Source organism: Onychostoma macrolepis, chromosome 13, assembly GCF_012432095.1.
Source record: "Onychostoma macrolepis isolate SWU-2019 chromosome 13, ASM1243209v1, whole genome shotgun sequence".
Classification (NCBI taxonomy): Eukaryota; Metazoa; Chordata; class Actinopteri; order Cypriniformes; family Cyprinidae; genus Onychostoma; species Onychostoma macrolepis.
In genome coordinates this window covers 17,498,256-17,514,074 of record NC_081167.1, presented here as the reverse complement: position 1 = coordinate 17,514,074, position 15,819 = coordinate 17,498,256, and the positions used below count along the sequence as shown (strand labels likewise).

The window sequence follows — 15,819 nt, the reverse complement described above, 5'->3', positions numbered from 1 at the left end:
GTGGGTATTTATGGACTCCCTTCAGCATAAACAGTGCTATTGCTCTCTTTATAAATCATCTGAATGCATGACCTGACATGCATTTTGAAATTCATAATGTGCTGACGGAGTTTGGAAAATACAGCCACACTAAATGACCCCTTTTTCAATTTATGCTCATAAATATTTCATCATATCAGGGAATTACAATCTTCAGAACCAGAGGAAAAGATGGATGATGGAGATATACATACAAAACAGTGCTGTGTGAGAAGTATTGAAGGGTAATTTAGATTCAATTTCAAAACCTAGTGAGGTGCCTACAGATGCTGCATTATAAGGCGTCATCAGTGGAATCCTAGAATGCATTGCGATAAGTTCACAGGAGGAAAAAAATCCAATATGGCTGATGCAAAAAGAGAATTTGATATTTCATATTCTTATATTTCATTCAATTCTGAAAAATGTTGAAAAATAGTTTAGTGTAATTAAGTTTAGATTATTTTACATTATTTTGCTATGTTATTATTATGCTGAGTATGTTATGTTACTGCCTATACTTTCTAAATCAATCACTTACTAAATTTATTGATCATTAAGAGGCAGTAGGCGGCTCACTAAGTTTTAGAAGAGAACAAGGGTACATCTAAATTCGTACAATTTCTGAGTATGTACTAAATTATATTCAGAACTTACTTTCTAACTGTTGATAAATTATGTGAATAATATAGTGCTCTCAATCATTAAAAAAATAAGTAATTAATTTCACATTCTTTCTGAAATAAATCCCGATTAATTGCAATTAATCCCACCTAACATTAAAGTTTTTAAATACTTTAATATTGCAATAATTTTACATTCAATCTTCAAATTAATGTAGAAACTACGTAAAGACAGTATATTTTTGATATTTGTTTAATGGCATCTATTTTTATGACTGAAAGCGAGTATCACTGATACCAATACTACACTGTAAATAGTGAAAGTTGACTTAACTTAAAAAAATTGAGTAAACCCGTTGTACATAATAATAAAAAATAAAAAAGTTTGACAATTCAATTAACTTTCCTCAATTTTTTTAAGTTAAGTCAACTTATCACTTTTTACAGTGTACTAATGTCTCTAGGAAATTTTTTTTTCCTGATATTTAATCATTAACCATAGATATTCATCATTGCATAATTGAGAGCTATCAATTTTAACATTTATTAGACTTAAAAAAATTAACCACTTCTAATTTAAGTGAACTTAAATCAATCTTTACATAAACCCATTATAATAAATGTCATTTAGCTACCTGTGCCCTTCAGCAAGTAGGAAATATACAGAAATTGAATAAAGTTATCACACACTAAATTTTAAATTAAATATTGAAGAATCCTAAAAGCTACAAAAGTTATTAATTTCCTCGCTTTTTCTTTGTTCTTTGATTAACAGGCATCACCGCAGCCGGGTTGTTTTTACTTTAAGAGCTACAGCTGCTGAACATGACACACATCGTATTTTCTCACAACTCTTTACCTTTTCTGGCATGCTTCTGGTCTTAAAATCTCTAATGAGCTGACAAGTTGAATCGGGCGTGTTAGATGAGGGAGACAGTTTTGCTCCAGGACAGTTTTGAAAACCACTGCATTTCAAAGACATGTTTTTAAATGTGACTCAGCTTTAATCACTTTTTTTGGTAATTTAATGACTTAACTGATAACATAGGCTAACTATGACATTGCATGCTTGTAGCTTCATTTGCGTTTTAATATGAAATCCATGTATTGTTTTCTACTGTATCCCGAATACTAATAATTTGGACATCCTGCTCATTTTACATGTGAGCTGGAATAAGCCTGAGCCAAGAGACTCAGGCGGTTTGTGGTTATTTATAGGGCTGACAGGGATGTGTGTGGAAGCTACTCACCGAGTCGTCACAAGGTGGACATGATGTCATCTGTACAGCTGAATCCAGAGGCACATGTCAGTCACACAGTCTTTAGATCTTTAAGTTAAAACAGACATGCCAGAACACCCAGGGTCACAACACAAACTGCTCATCTGCCTTCCTCTATCACTCTCACCATAATCCATACACACAGGCAAAATGTGTTTATTGTGCTTAATAAATGAAAATTGAAAATTCGACCGTTACTTAGTCCCATGTTGCTGTCGTTATATTTGTCGAATACAAATATTTCATGCAATTGACCCTTTGCAAAACCCCCTCCCCCCTTACTAACTGCTGCTATGTGCGACAAGAAATGTGGCGTTCTCACACCAGATGTTCTCACACAGTGAAAGCCAACAGACAAGACAGAACAGGTTACTTTTGGTATGAAACAAAGTCTCAGCTTTCAAATGTTGTCTATTTAAGAAATTCAAACAATAAATACCATTTTGTGGCTTTTTAATGTGTCGTGACAGATCACTGTAGCACCTCAGTTCAAACGGCACGTGAACCAATCATCTTTTCATATTTACTAGTTATAGCATGAAATAAACATGAACGAACATCCGAACGTATCTTGTTTCAACTGCAAAAAGATGTCGATTCACACCATTTTTCAAGTTAAAGTCCACCAACGTTAAACTGCTCTCTTAGTCTGGTTTGTTTGTCGGACAAAATTGCAGATTCGGTGTTATGATTGGTCAGAACTGAACTGGTGACTGGAGCATTCAATAATTAAAACACCATAGATATAAAAAAGTGGTCCATATGATTTATGTACTACTGTCTTCAGAATAATTTTTGAGACAGACTTTTCAGTAAATTGCTTGAAGCAGTTCACAAAATGGTCAGAGTGAACATTTTTTACTGACGAGTAAATAATGACAGAATTTTGAGTAAATAATCCATTTAATATTACTGTTATCCATCTTTTCTCAACAGATAAGATTAGCAAGCACACTTTCAAAATTCTCCCCACAAAAGCCCTAAACAGCTTTTTTAAAATGGCTTCCACTTGATTTCATAACAACCATAAAAGCCATTCTGAAAATGTAGCGCTTGAACATGTGTAGAGAAAGATGTCATATTCTGTGTTTTAGTTTGTGCAGATGGTCTCAAATGAGGAAGAGACTCAGGTTTTCAGTTATCTGAGGTGTCATTTTTTAAAGTACAGTATGTGCTTAAGCTCTATTGGGGACACACATAGCATTTATGGAAAATCTGAAGCACTGCTGTGTTTTGGGATGAACACTGGTGCTTCAGGGAAATTGCTTCTAGAAGCTGGGTCAGTAGAGCAGCCCACCCTCCACCAGTGTGTGAGTGTGTATATGTCAGAATATATGTTCGTTCTCTTATTAACACTTGCTTTTCACCATTTAAACCTCCGTTTTAAACTATTTGCCATCTACAGGGGAATTCTATGCCTTATCTCCTTTGCAATAAGGGCTTTGTACACCTATGAGAAAAGGTTCTCCTCAGAGAAGACTCTCTCCTGTGCTTGTTAGGAGAGTGTGTTCCTGTGTGCTGCAGAGACAGACTGTCTTCACTCTGAACAGTGATTATTGTATAATTTACCCTGAGGGAAAGTACATTGCGTAAACTATTTGAGCTACCCGTTTTTTTTTTTTTCAAATAGTGATTTAATCTCTTAACTGACCTGATTTCCTTGATGGCTTCCCATTGTTTCATACTTCATGACAGTACAAACACGGTGTGGAGGGCATCATGATATTAAAAAACAGTCACGCAGATGTGCTTATAAAAATAGTTCTCTTTTGCCTGTAGGAAATCGGTGAGGTCAGCATGGTCCGTATTTCAGATTTATTTGCAAAGAAGCTCATTAAGGGTTGACCTTGTCCAGTGGGGAATATAGGATGACCGGAGGATGCCGGCAGTAGTGGGAAGTTGTGGCTCATTGTCATTCATTCCTCATAAGGGCAGCAGGGAGCACAGTGCGTTTAAGATAGCGATCAGGTTTTCTCCCAGAACATCCTGTTAAGTAGGCCAACGGGCTATTCCTCCTCGTCTCATTAGCTTTTCACTTTGAAGTCAATCCCCTCCCATTATGTTTTGTTTTAGAGCATTTAAAGCATTAATATTTATGTGCTCCTCAAAGCTAATTCTGAACTCCTGACCGTTTCTATTGCAGCTGACATAAAAAAAAAGACCCTTGTCCACAAAGTATTACCTACTGTGGTACTGTATAGTCTACGATTTTGCTAACAATTTTAAACCAATGTTCAAATAGTCTGCAGAAATATAAATCACAACGAGAATACAAATGAAATAAATGTAACACTTAAATCTGTTAACTGGCAGCCATACAAAGGAACAGAATTCTCTGCAAATCACATTAATCTGTAATTATTAGCATATCAAATCTCTAACCTGGAACATCAGATCACTAAAATGCAGATTTCAGTTCTTAAAGCATTGCTGGAGTTTAATACACACTGATATAGCTAGAGCAGCAAGGTTTGTGATGCACTTATTGATTCATCAATAATCTGAATGTGCACTTCAAACTTCAAAATGTAAATATACTAGGAATAACTGAATCATGAGTGTTTCATAAGTTTCATCGCCATGAAATTTGGCCCTGGGCCCCTTGAATTCAAGTGACAGACCTTAATATATTGATAAATGTATCCCGAAAGTCACCTTGGGCTATTTTTTGGATTACAGTGTCTCTCTGATAACGATACTGCACATAATATGCAGAGAACTAAGTGTGTGTGTTGATAGATTCAGATGTAGTCGTATTGTCTGAGCTGTCTCCTTGTAATTGCTGAATGGTCTCTACAGAAAAGTGGCTACCGTGTGTGTGTGTGTGTGTGTGTGTGTGTGTGAAATGAGAGAGTTCTTTGAACAACAGAATAGCGTGTCTGCTCAGAAGACAGTCACTTCTCTTTTCGCTTCTGCTTTATCATCTCTCCATTCAACCACTAACAAACAGGCCAAAGGTCCAGTGGACTGATGCGAAAAATATTGTTCCTGTATGCTTATTGACTCACAAGGCTACTTTATCCTTTCTGACACTCTCCACTCACTGCTGCTTCCAAACACTGATCTGAAAGGTTTAAGCTTTTCTGTGGCAGCAGAGAGCATACGGCTTGAACCAGTATGACACTGAAAAAATGATAAAACTATATTGGATATTAATTAGCAAGGAGACAGCAATATTATAAAAAAATAAATAAATAAATAAATGTAAAAAAATGCATCCATTGTCTGATATAGCTCAAAATTCAACTTATGTCACTGGTGTTAATTTTCATACAAAGAAAATACATGGTGGTCATTAGATTTCATGTTTAAAAAATGTCTGGATTTGAACCATGTTCCTCTTGCATGCTAAACAAAAGCTATGCCACTATCACATCTTACACTTGAAGCCTCTAGCTGTCAACATGGAAATGTGAGAAAATATATACATGATGGCCTGAAACTGGAGATAGTACGTCCCATGCTTCTTTCTAAGAGACTGAGAGGTATTGATTTGTGTCTGCTACACTGCTTCTCGTAGGAATATTCATTCTGTTCTCATTTTAACCTGAAAGGCTGGACTGCAGTGTGAACTGGTGCAGATGATGAGAGAGTTAGAGAGATGGCTGATGGGACTGTTTAATGAGAGGCCCAGCAGCTGACCTTGTGAAAGACTGCAGGGAAGCCCTATACTGACTGATTACAGCAGAGGTGAGGGGAAAAACAAAAGAGGAAGATAGAGAAAGAAGCAGTGTCGGTGACGTGGGTTGGTTATAAAGGAAGAAGATAACATACATCGCTGAATCAGCCTCTTGTCTCCTCATCACTTTAACATGCATTTACATACAGTACAAAAACGGCCACATAGAGTCTGAGAAAGTGAGTATCAGTGTCCTGTCTGCTTCTCCTGCTGGAGCACACCTGCTCCTCCCGTGTTAATGAATATTCTACTGCAGTGCTGCTCAGACACTTCCAATACATTCCCAGAACAACACCGCACTGCTCATTACTTTGCTACAGGGAGCCATTGTATTGAAATTCTTTTTATTTCTGTGTTTTCTCCTTTATCTTCTCTATGGATTCTGCAACTAATTCAGCACAGACCACTTAACTGTATTCAAACGTAGTTTTGAAGATCCACAGTGGTACTCAAGGGGTCCACCAAGTATTTCATCTCAAACATATCTTTGTGAGAGGAAAAAAAAAACATTACACAAAAATAGTTAGGTTTGACCAAAAGGAATAGTTTATCCAAAAATTCAAATTAGCTAAAAATTTACTTACCTGACTTTGTTTCATCAGAACAGATTTGGATAAATTTAGCATGACTTGATATGGGTGCCGTCAGCATCAGTATGTGATCATCAGAAGTAATCCACATGACTCCAGTCCAACAATTAACATCTTGTAGAGTGAAAATCTGCATGTCTGTAAGAAACAAATCCATTATATGGGCATTTTAACTTTAAACTGTACAGTTTAGCCAAATTATGAGTCTATAATCTATAATAATGTGGAAAAAAGCCCATCCCATGTTGTCCCCTTGCATCAAAATTCACTGACATTTGAGTTTAAAACTGGACTGTTTTTGCTTGTAACGCTGCTTGATCTGTGCATATTCCTCTCCTGATTCAGACAAGATGACTTTCTCACTGAGATAAGCAATATTTTAGATAGAGGCCTTATATTTTAGCCAGAACCAACAGTTTAAAATGTAAATTTCAAAAGATGTTAATTGATGGACTGAAGTGGTCTGTGTTACTTGTGGATGATTGTGTGATGTTTTTATCATTTGTTTTGACTTTCATTCTGATGGCACCCATTTATTGCAGGGGATCAACTGCTGAGCAAGTGAGGTAATGCTAATTTTTTCCAAATCAAATAAAGCTAATTTTTGTGGGTGAACTGAAAATGCAACAGTTTTAATACAATATGTAAGAGGTTCTCACTCTCTGTATCCACATTTTTAGACTTTTTGATTATTCTAACTTTATACTTTAGGAAATATATAACACAAATTTTAAAACCTCCTCTTGAGAATGTTTTGCATTCAAAATCTGAAGTGATTATTTCATTGTAATTTGCATGCTGAATTGCCATTGTTGTTTTAAATATATTCGCTTTCTGAATTCCGATTCAACCTGATTTTGATTCGTGTCACAGATGTGTTGATTGTCATGGAGCTGACAGAAAACATTGTGACAACATCGGAGTTTAAAGCTGCTCTGATGTGGCATTCAGTTTATGCAGAATCAAAGCCTGAAACTAAAGCTAACCTAAAAAAACAAACAAAAAAATTTAGCTGTCTTGAAAGTACTAGTATCTCCTTCAGGAAATGCAAATATATTTTATATGCAAGCACCATGCCTGAGAACACATTTTAGTTTATGTTTACATCTTAATGCCTTAATTGAAGAACAAGGTCACAAACAAGCTAAAAAAGGCAGCTCTGTCAATAAAAAGAAACTCATTGCTGCCTGAGGAAAAGTTTCTACTCCAAACACATTGAACTGAAGTAAGTACTTACATGTTTTATGGACTTTTTTCTTTCTTGAGACCTTTAACAGCTTCAAGCCACTGCGCTTATTATAGACATAATGTTTTACATTCTCAAATAACATTTGCACCATAAAACATTTCTACTTACTACCAGTAATAGTGTGTGTGTCTTTCCCAGGGCAGGGTAGGTTTATGTGTTTGTGAGTGTACAATTTATTGCAGTCATTTGAAGCTGCAGAGGGCAGAGACAGTTTGAACTCGGGGTGTTTATTAAAGATATTGACAATGCAACATGTACAGAAGCGGGTCAGAGGTTTAAGCACCTTCATTCATCTCCTGTCCCACTGTTACGCTCCCTTCAGCGCCATTATAATGTTATTACCTTACACTGATGGAGCTCCGCAAACTATTAGGATTTAAATAGATCAGGTATTTTCATCAAATGAGAGTTTTTGACTAGCAGTACTCCGGCATAATTTGGGCACATAACAGCATCTTTCTGCAGTAATATAATTCACTTTCCAAGTTTGTTCCTAAATACATACTTATTTTAGCCATTTGTAGTTCTAGAAGAGGATCACACAGAAACATGCTTTTTTTTCTCTATTTTTTATATAAGGTCTAGAACATTTTACTGAACTGAAAGCTGTATTTTTTGAGGCATTGGTAGCTTCTTGATTTGATTATGCTTATTGATTCTCACTGCAGGTATGGAAATTATTTTATGTTTATGATTATGGCTATCCAGCAAAGCAATATACTGTATAACACACCGTTTTAAGGTGGATATACAAAACTAGCTCGGAGAAACCTCCTTTTTCTTTTTCCTTCAAATAACAATTAAAATGAAAACAAAATTCTGCTTATAATTTAAATTGACCCTTAGTTGTGATGTCAGAGCATTTCAAAAGTGTTTCAGAAGGCAAAAATGCTTAAGGACATACAGTATGTACAAGTCCAGCATTATTATTATCATCATTTTCCATCATAATTCACAGACTACTACTAATCTAGCTGCATGCAGTCCTTAGGTATAAAAACATTAGGATAGATAGATAGATAGATAGATAGATAGACAGATAGTAGGGATGCAACAATACAGTTAGTCCACGGTTCAATACGTACCTCGGTTTTTAACCACGGTTTTCGGTTCGGTTCAGTTCTGATAGCTTGCCACATCAGAGTGTTTTTTTTTTGCAAAAAATTAGCAACAAAAAATCCTGTAAATTTCTGTACACTGGAAAAAGCGTTGTTTTTTTATATGTCTGCTTAGCATTTATTTTAAAAGAGGTATTATTTTTCCTATTTTTACCCAAAATAGGATGGATTGGCCATTACCGAGTGCCATAAACAATGTGCGTTTCATTCATTCATTCATTTCTAATCGTCATAGCCTTTATTACATAGAATATATTTCTGCGTCATTTTGTGATGAGAAGCCACATCAGATCACAAAAGGAAATTATTTCAAACAAGTTACTTGAAGTAAAAACAAGTTATAATGTTCTCTTTTGTTGGAAAACAGGTTTAGAAAGGATTATCATTGCATGTAATTACAAGGGAAGATGTTTGGCGTGTGTTGCTTTTTCAAATAAAAGTGGGGAGGCGTTTCCTCATTTCAGCACATGAACTCAAGGACACACACACACACACACACACACACACAAAGCCAATTCTGAGAGAAATAAAACACACGGAAATTATTTAAACGCATAACCGAAAAACTGCAATTCACGAGTGCGTATTGAACCGTGGATGTCGTACCGAACGGTTCAATATTATATATAACAGAATATAGCAGAACAGCAGTTAAAATGAACTATTGAATGATAAATCAAATGAATGACAGAACTATATAACACTAGATAGAACAATGGACGGATAGATGAGATTGAAGTGTGTGCAGTGTCTCTCTGGATGCAGGTCTTCTCGGCTTAAGTGAAGTGTTACTGTAATAAGCCTTAAGCAAAGTAAATCAATAGACAAACAGATTGCTTTTGGTTTGGCTCTGATGAACCTCTTAACCTATAGTCTGTATGTGAATATGGAGTTCACAAGGATCCTTCAATGGATAGTTACCCAAAATTTTTAGTTTGGTCATCATTTACTCACCCTTAAGTTGCTCCAAACCTGTATGAATTTCTTTGTTCTGTTGAACACAAAAGAAGATATTTTGAAGAATGTGGGTAACCAAACAGTTGCTGGTAGCCATCGACTTGCACAGTATGGAAGTCAATAGGGACCAGAAACTGTTGGTACCCACATTCTTCAAAATAAATTCATACACATTTTGGGTGAACTATCCCTTTAAAGCTTTGTGTGTGTGTGTGTGTGTGTGTTTTTGTGACAAATGAGGACATAAATTTGTATAATGACATGGGTATGACATAGGTATTACAAGGAGAAGGTGACTTCAGGACATTACCCCATGTCCCCACTTTTCAAAACGCTTATAAATCACACATGATGGAGTGTATTGAAAATCTGAAATAGCACAAAGTTTCCTGTAAGGGGTAGGGTTAGGTGTAGGGTTGGTGTAGGGCAATAGCACATACAGTTTGTACAGTATAACAACCATTACGCCTATGGGATGTCCCCACTTTTCACAAAAACAAACGTGTGTGTGTGTGTGTGTGTGTGTGCGAATGAGCACATGAGGGACAGAGAGAGTCCTTCCAGTACAGAGTCGCTGCAGAAGTGACACTTGACTTAGACAGAAGGTACTTTTCATCAGCAGACACTCAGTGTCACACCTCCTGCTGGTGCAATCACACTGTACGTAACACGGATTAGAGCAGGCTTTTCTCTCTCACGCCGGTTCTCTTTCTCTCCCCCTTTATTTTTATCCTTTCTCTTGGCGTGTACACGTGTGCTTGTAAACAGCAGTGTCAACAAGACAAAAACATGCATGTCATTTTGTTAAGTCTACCATTTTACATCCTTATTTATTCTTCAAAAATATGGCTAAACGCACCCATCCACAATTAATGTGGCCATATGTATACATCTATGCATCCAGCTAATGCTGTTATTCAAAGTGACTTGAAGCTAGGAGTGGATCAATATCAAACCTCGGCTTTAGTAAGATACCAGCTTCTGAAACCTTAGCATCAATATTAAATCAATATCTTAGGCAACAAATAAACAGCCTTGGCCAACTGATCAAAGGAACCTAGGGCTGTCAAAGCATTCAATTATTAAATGTCAATAACAATAGTAATTCATGATTAACTTCATCGTTTTAGCACATTTGCATCCTTTTTAAGGAAGAGAAACAAAGTAAAGTGATCATTTATTTAACACCTGACTGGTGTTGTTGTTGTTAACTAAAACTATTAAAAATGGTTTTCGTTAATTGAAATAGAGATTAAGTAAAATACAAATATTATACGAAAAGCTGAAGATCTAAAAGTAAAGCTGAAATAAAATAACGCTAAATAAAAAAATAAACAAAAATGAATAGAAAGGACAAAAGCACATAACAACATGACTCAAACTTAAAAGTTGAAATGAAAACTGAAAATGCAAAAATAAAATCTGATTTGAAATAGTAATAAACCCTATAAATATAACTAAAATTACACTGCACATAAGCAAAGACAGGACAGAGAAAGATTTCTACAACAGCGCTCACACACTCAAAATGCCTCAAAACATACAGGAAAAACAAAAAATGAACTCGATGCAAATCTGGAACAAGAACTCCCCATAAATTTTCTTAAAAAAATAATAAAAATACAAAGCTTTAGGAAACATTCCAGTCTGATTCATTAATGAATCGTTTTTGTGAGATGGTTCAAACGATTCATCAAAAAGATCACTATTATTCAGCCAGGTTTATTGTGGAGAGCTGCTAACCTTATTTGCCATGTTGAAGCATTGTGTTTTCCATTTTACAATAAATGTCTTGGTGCTGCCTATTTACCAAACAGAACAAATGAAAGGACAAGATATAACTATAAATTATAGGTTGTCTCATGCCTTTTACACAAAAAGGCAGTGCAAAACAGTTCTTAGGGTTAATTAGCTGCTCTATAAACAAGTGAATAATTATCATTATCTCTGAGTCAGTGAGTCAGCCCACTATTTTTCTGAGGAACTCAGTGTAGCCTGGAAAGCACTATATTCATATATAGTTATTAGAGGAGCTGTTATTTTGACTAATAGTACCATCAATATTAAATTAACCATCTAAAATGTATGCTCAATATATTCTTTTCTTCTGCAGCTCTGATTTCGGCTGGCTGTTGCACCAGCTCCTGTAGAAGTGTCAAGCTTTGGGACAGGTAAGGCTCACATCTGTTCTGTACTGTGCACATGTATGTTATTTATGCATAAAACAGCTCAAAAGAGGATTAGTTTGACAATATTTCATATGGTTGTGTTTGTGTGTTTACACTTAGAATTGTGTAGTACACTAACATTCAAAAGTTTGGGGTCAGTACATTTTATTTTGGGACAAATTAATACTTCTATTGAGCACTGATGAATTAAACTAATCAAATGTTACAGTTAAGATATTTATTAAGTTACAGAAGATGTATATTTCAAATAAATGCTGTTCTTTGGTTAATGATGCAGCATATTTAATTGCAGAATATTTCCACCTTCAGGACATCATTAGAACAGTTTGCCCTCTGAATTTGCTAAGCACAAATCAGTTTTTACACACACACACACACACACACACGTTTGTTTTTGTGAAAAGTGGGGACATCCCATAGGCGTAATGGTGTTTATACTCTACAAACTGTATGTGCCATTGCCCTACACCAACCCTACACCTAAACCTTCCCCTTACAGGAAACTTTGTGCTATTTCAGATTTTCAGTACACTCCATTCTGTGTGATTTATAAGCGTTTTGAAAAGTGGGGACATGGGGTAATGTCCTGAAAAGTCACCTTCTCCTTGTAATACCTTTGTCATTATACAAATTTATGTCCTGGCGCACACACACACACACACACACACAAACAAACAAACAAACAAACGTGTACTAAAACACTATATGCTACTGAGTTTTGAAGACTGAAATCTACAGGTTCTGTACAAACGTTTTTCATATTCAATCCTAATCAAATGCTTATTTCTCCCCACAGTTTTGATGCCTCCTGACCATTGCCTTGACTGGATTCAGTGGGCTATGAAAAAGGATCCCTGTTGCTTTCATTTAACTTGCACTGACAGAAATGGAAGACAAGGATGAAAAAGCCTTGAGTAAAGGACAAAAACGTTTGCGCAGCCAGTGTCTCTCGTCCCCCTCCCTCACCATACTGGTTCCTGCTGGTCTCCCAATACAACTTACAGCCCTGCAAATCCGAGGCCTGGAGGAGGGATTCTTTAGGGTTTAAACAGCTGGAAATAACACGATTGCCAAAAGGATTTCTCAAATGGGAGATTTAATCATCTCTCTTTTGCCAACAAAATAGACCTACCTCCTTTGAACGGAAGCAGACGAAACAAAAAAAGTTTGAAATGGGATTGAAAGTTTTTTTTTACCCATTTTGTTTACAGTCGCCACAAAACAAACAATCAATCCACACTGTAAAAAAAAATCTTAATGATTATTTTGTATTGTTTTCCAGTAAAAAAAAGTCTAAACATCCTATACTAATCTAGAAGCAAAACTGCATAAGACATTAAGAATAAGGGCCCTATCATACTTCTGGGCGGGTCCACAACGCGCGTTCAGTTTGCTTATTACACACAGGGCACAGCAACACACAAACATGCCAAATATTCAAAATTAAAGGATTACAGTGTAAAAGAATATTATTGTGTAGGCTACATAAATATAAAAATGTCATACATGTCATAATGGATAGTCATTGCGTGTATCGGAATTAGCCTACCTATTTGCTCGCGCATGAGCAGATCCGTTTGCTCTCTGGAGACGTGTTCAGTCTGTGCGCCTTAAAATTCCGCCGTTTAAATAGCGAATCCGCCATGGCGCAAGCGCAACTCGCTCTTAAAGGAAATGGGAGATGAGACTCTGATTGATTTATTGCACGTTACACCCAAAAAACACCCATTACTCATTAAGAGAATAGGGACAACCCGTTTAGACCATGCGCTTGGACGCGCCGACCGTTTTTCCTTCGTTAAACTAGCAAAAGTAGATTTGGACATGCCCTAAGTGCACTTGTACTGTGCGCTTTAGACCATGCGCTAAGATCGTTAAAATAGGGCCCTAAGAGTTAAGACAGTTTTGAAATTTTATTACCTTTACTACTTTTTTCTGTACTTCAATCGTAACTTTTTTTCTTGTTTTAAGCATAAACCTCACTAAATTTTGTGAGATTTATGCTTAAAACAACAAAATATACAATGCTAACAAATGAAATATAAATATACATAATATATAAAATTTCATATCAATTATGCTAAAATGCATAAGATATTATAAAACTTGTTTTAAGAGATTATAATACAAGATATTATAGGGAAACAATCTATATATAATCTCTCACAACATGTCTTATTCAATTTTGCTTATGTAAGGACATCTAGATATTTTTACTGCCAACATTTTGCACACGCAGGCAGATACCTATTACCAAACCAGTATTTTGCCTCTAAGAACAAGGGCATTTCTTAAGCCTTTTTGAGGAAAAGAGCAATACTGAATGTCACTGGCTCACAAGTATCAAATTTTAGCTGAAATCTGAATGATTATGACATTATGTCATATCAATCACTGCCTGGCTTTCATTAGGACCCGTGTGAAAACAGTTTATTTACTATGTTGACTATGGCCATGTGTAAAGTACGGTAGTTAAACTTAACTATCTATAGTTGCTAAAGTCGAAAGTCAAAGTGGGAGGCGTCCTAAAACACCCCTCCTATCTCTTAATATCCCATTACTGATCTGTTTGTAGATGCAGTGTCGTGTGATGTAAAAGAAGCACATAGAAAGCTGCTGCTGCTGCACCCGAGACTTGTGTAGCCAGACGCTTTAGGCTTCCATTGTGTCGAGTCTTCTTGCGTCTGGTGTTTCTGCCCTCACTGCTGCTGAAATCAAGCGGCCCAATCACAAAGCTCACATGTCTTGACCATTTCAATGCTTTGTGAAATTGCCAAACCCATTTTATGGTTCACCAATAAAATGGATTTTTTTTCTCCGTCTGTCTGTGGATTCAAAAGGAAGAGGCAGCCCTGTGGCTCTGTTAGAGTCCAGACGTGCTTGCCCTCACATTCTCTGTTTTTGGACCATAGCTGAGAGGTAAAACTCAGAGACTTGTCATCCCACTGGACTACAACAGACCATCATGCCTCTCTTCTTACCAGGTATTTAACTGAACCTCTTCTGGTCGCCAGTACAAACCGGGTACTGTTGCATTTCATTTGAGAGGACTTCATAGTTTATATTTGTTCCCTCACTGAACGTAACATGCATCTCGCAAAACCATCAATCCTCATGTATACCGTCAGTATTAAAAACAGCAAAAGTTACTTGATAAGCTCATTAACCTGTGATTTTTTTTATTTTTGTTGACAGATTACGAAACAGAACAGATATTAATATATAAAACCTTTATGTTTTTAAAAAGTAAAGAGTAGTTTAAGGCTTAGTTTTTTATATATGATAACTATAATTATTATTTTTGACGTACTGGTATTATTGAATCTATAAATATTATACTAAGAGATGTATGTAAAAACAATAAAGTCTTCTTTATGTAAAACACTTTTAATTTGATTCTTATTTTGACTGATTTGTTCATTTTACATGTCTCATGTCAGGAAACCAGAAATCGAATTCTTGATGTTAAGTGTTTAAATGTAACTTAAATAGTTCACCCCTTTCTAAGGCTGTATGACTTTCTTCTGTTCTTCAGTTTTCAGTGTCACATCTTCCTTCAGAAATCATTCTAATATTCTGATTTGGTGCTCAAGAAACATTTCTTATCAATGCTAAAAACAGTTGTACTGCTTAATATTTTTGTGGAAATCCTAATACTTTTCATGCATTGTTTATTTTATTCTTTACATGATTTAATGCATTCTTGCTGAATAAAAGTATACATTTCTAAAAACAAAAATCTTACTGACCCCATTTGTCCTGGACGAAACCAATTTTGTAGTGTGGACAAAAAAAGAACACCTTTTTTTTTTTTTTAGAATATCTTCTTTTGTGTTCCACAGATGAAAGGCAGTCATACAGGTTTAGAATATCATGAGAATGAGTAAATGATAAGTGAATGGTCCATTTAACATCAAGGATCAGGTAATTTCTGGTAAGTGTATTAGTATTTTAAACATACTCCTTATAAGAAAATACAGCATGTTTGCTAAAAAGCATTATTCAAATCTATTATCACCACTATTTTGTTTGGCTTTTGTCTTTAACTCACTGTGCATGTTTAAGTACAGTAAATACTATAAATAGAAATATGTGTGCTCTACTCTGCTATGATAA

The 15,819-nt window shown here is 35.7% G+C and overlaps 1 protein-coding gene across 3 annotated transcripts in view; it reads left to right on the top strand.

Moving 5' to 3' along the window:
• Positions 1-15,288, top strand: part of ccdc85a (coiled-coil domain containing 85A) — a 28,769-nt gene extending 13,481 nt beyond the window's left edge. For 2 of the 3 annotated variants that reach the window (XR_009273974.1, XM_058796271.1), the window contains 2 exons: positions 11,628-11,685; positions 12,500-15,288. Coding sequence is in view for 1 of the 3 variants with exons in the window: in XM_058796271.1 (XP_058652254.1) it covers positions 11,628-11,685; positions 12,500-12,515 (74 nt within the window). In the remaining 2 variants the exon portion in view is untranslated. Of the gene's footprint in view, positions 1-6,732; positions 6,757-11,627; positions 11,686-12,499 lie in introns of all 3 variants that reach the window. The other variant, XR_009273975.1, reaches the window with a different exon arrangement.
• Positions 15,289-15,819: the final 531 nt, after the last annotated feature.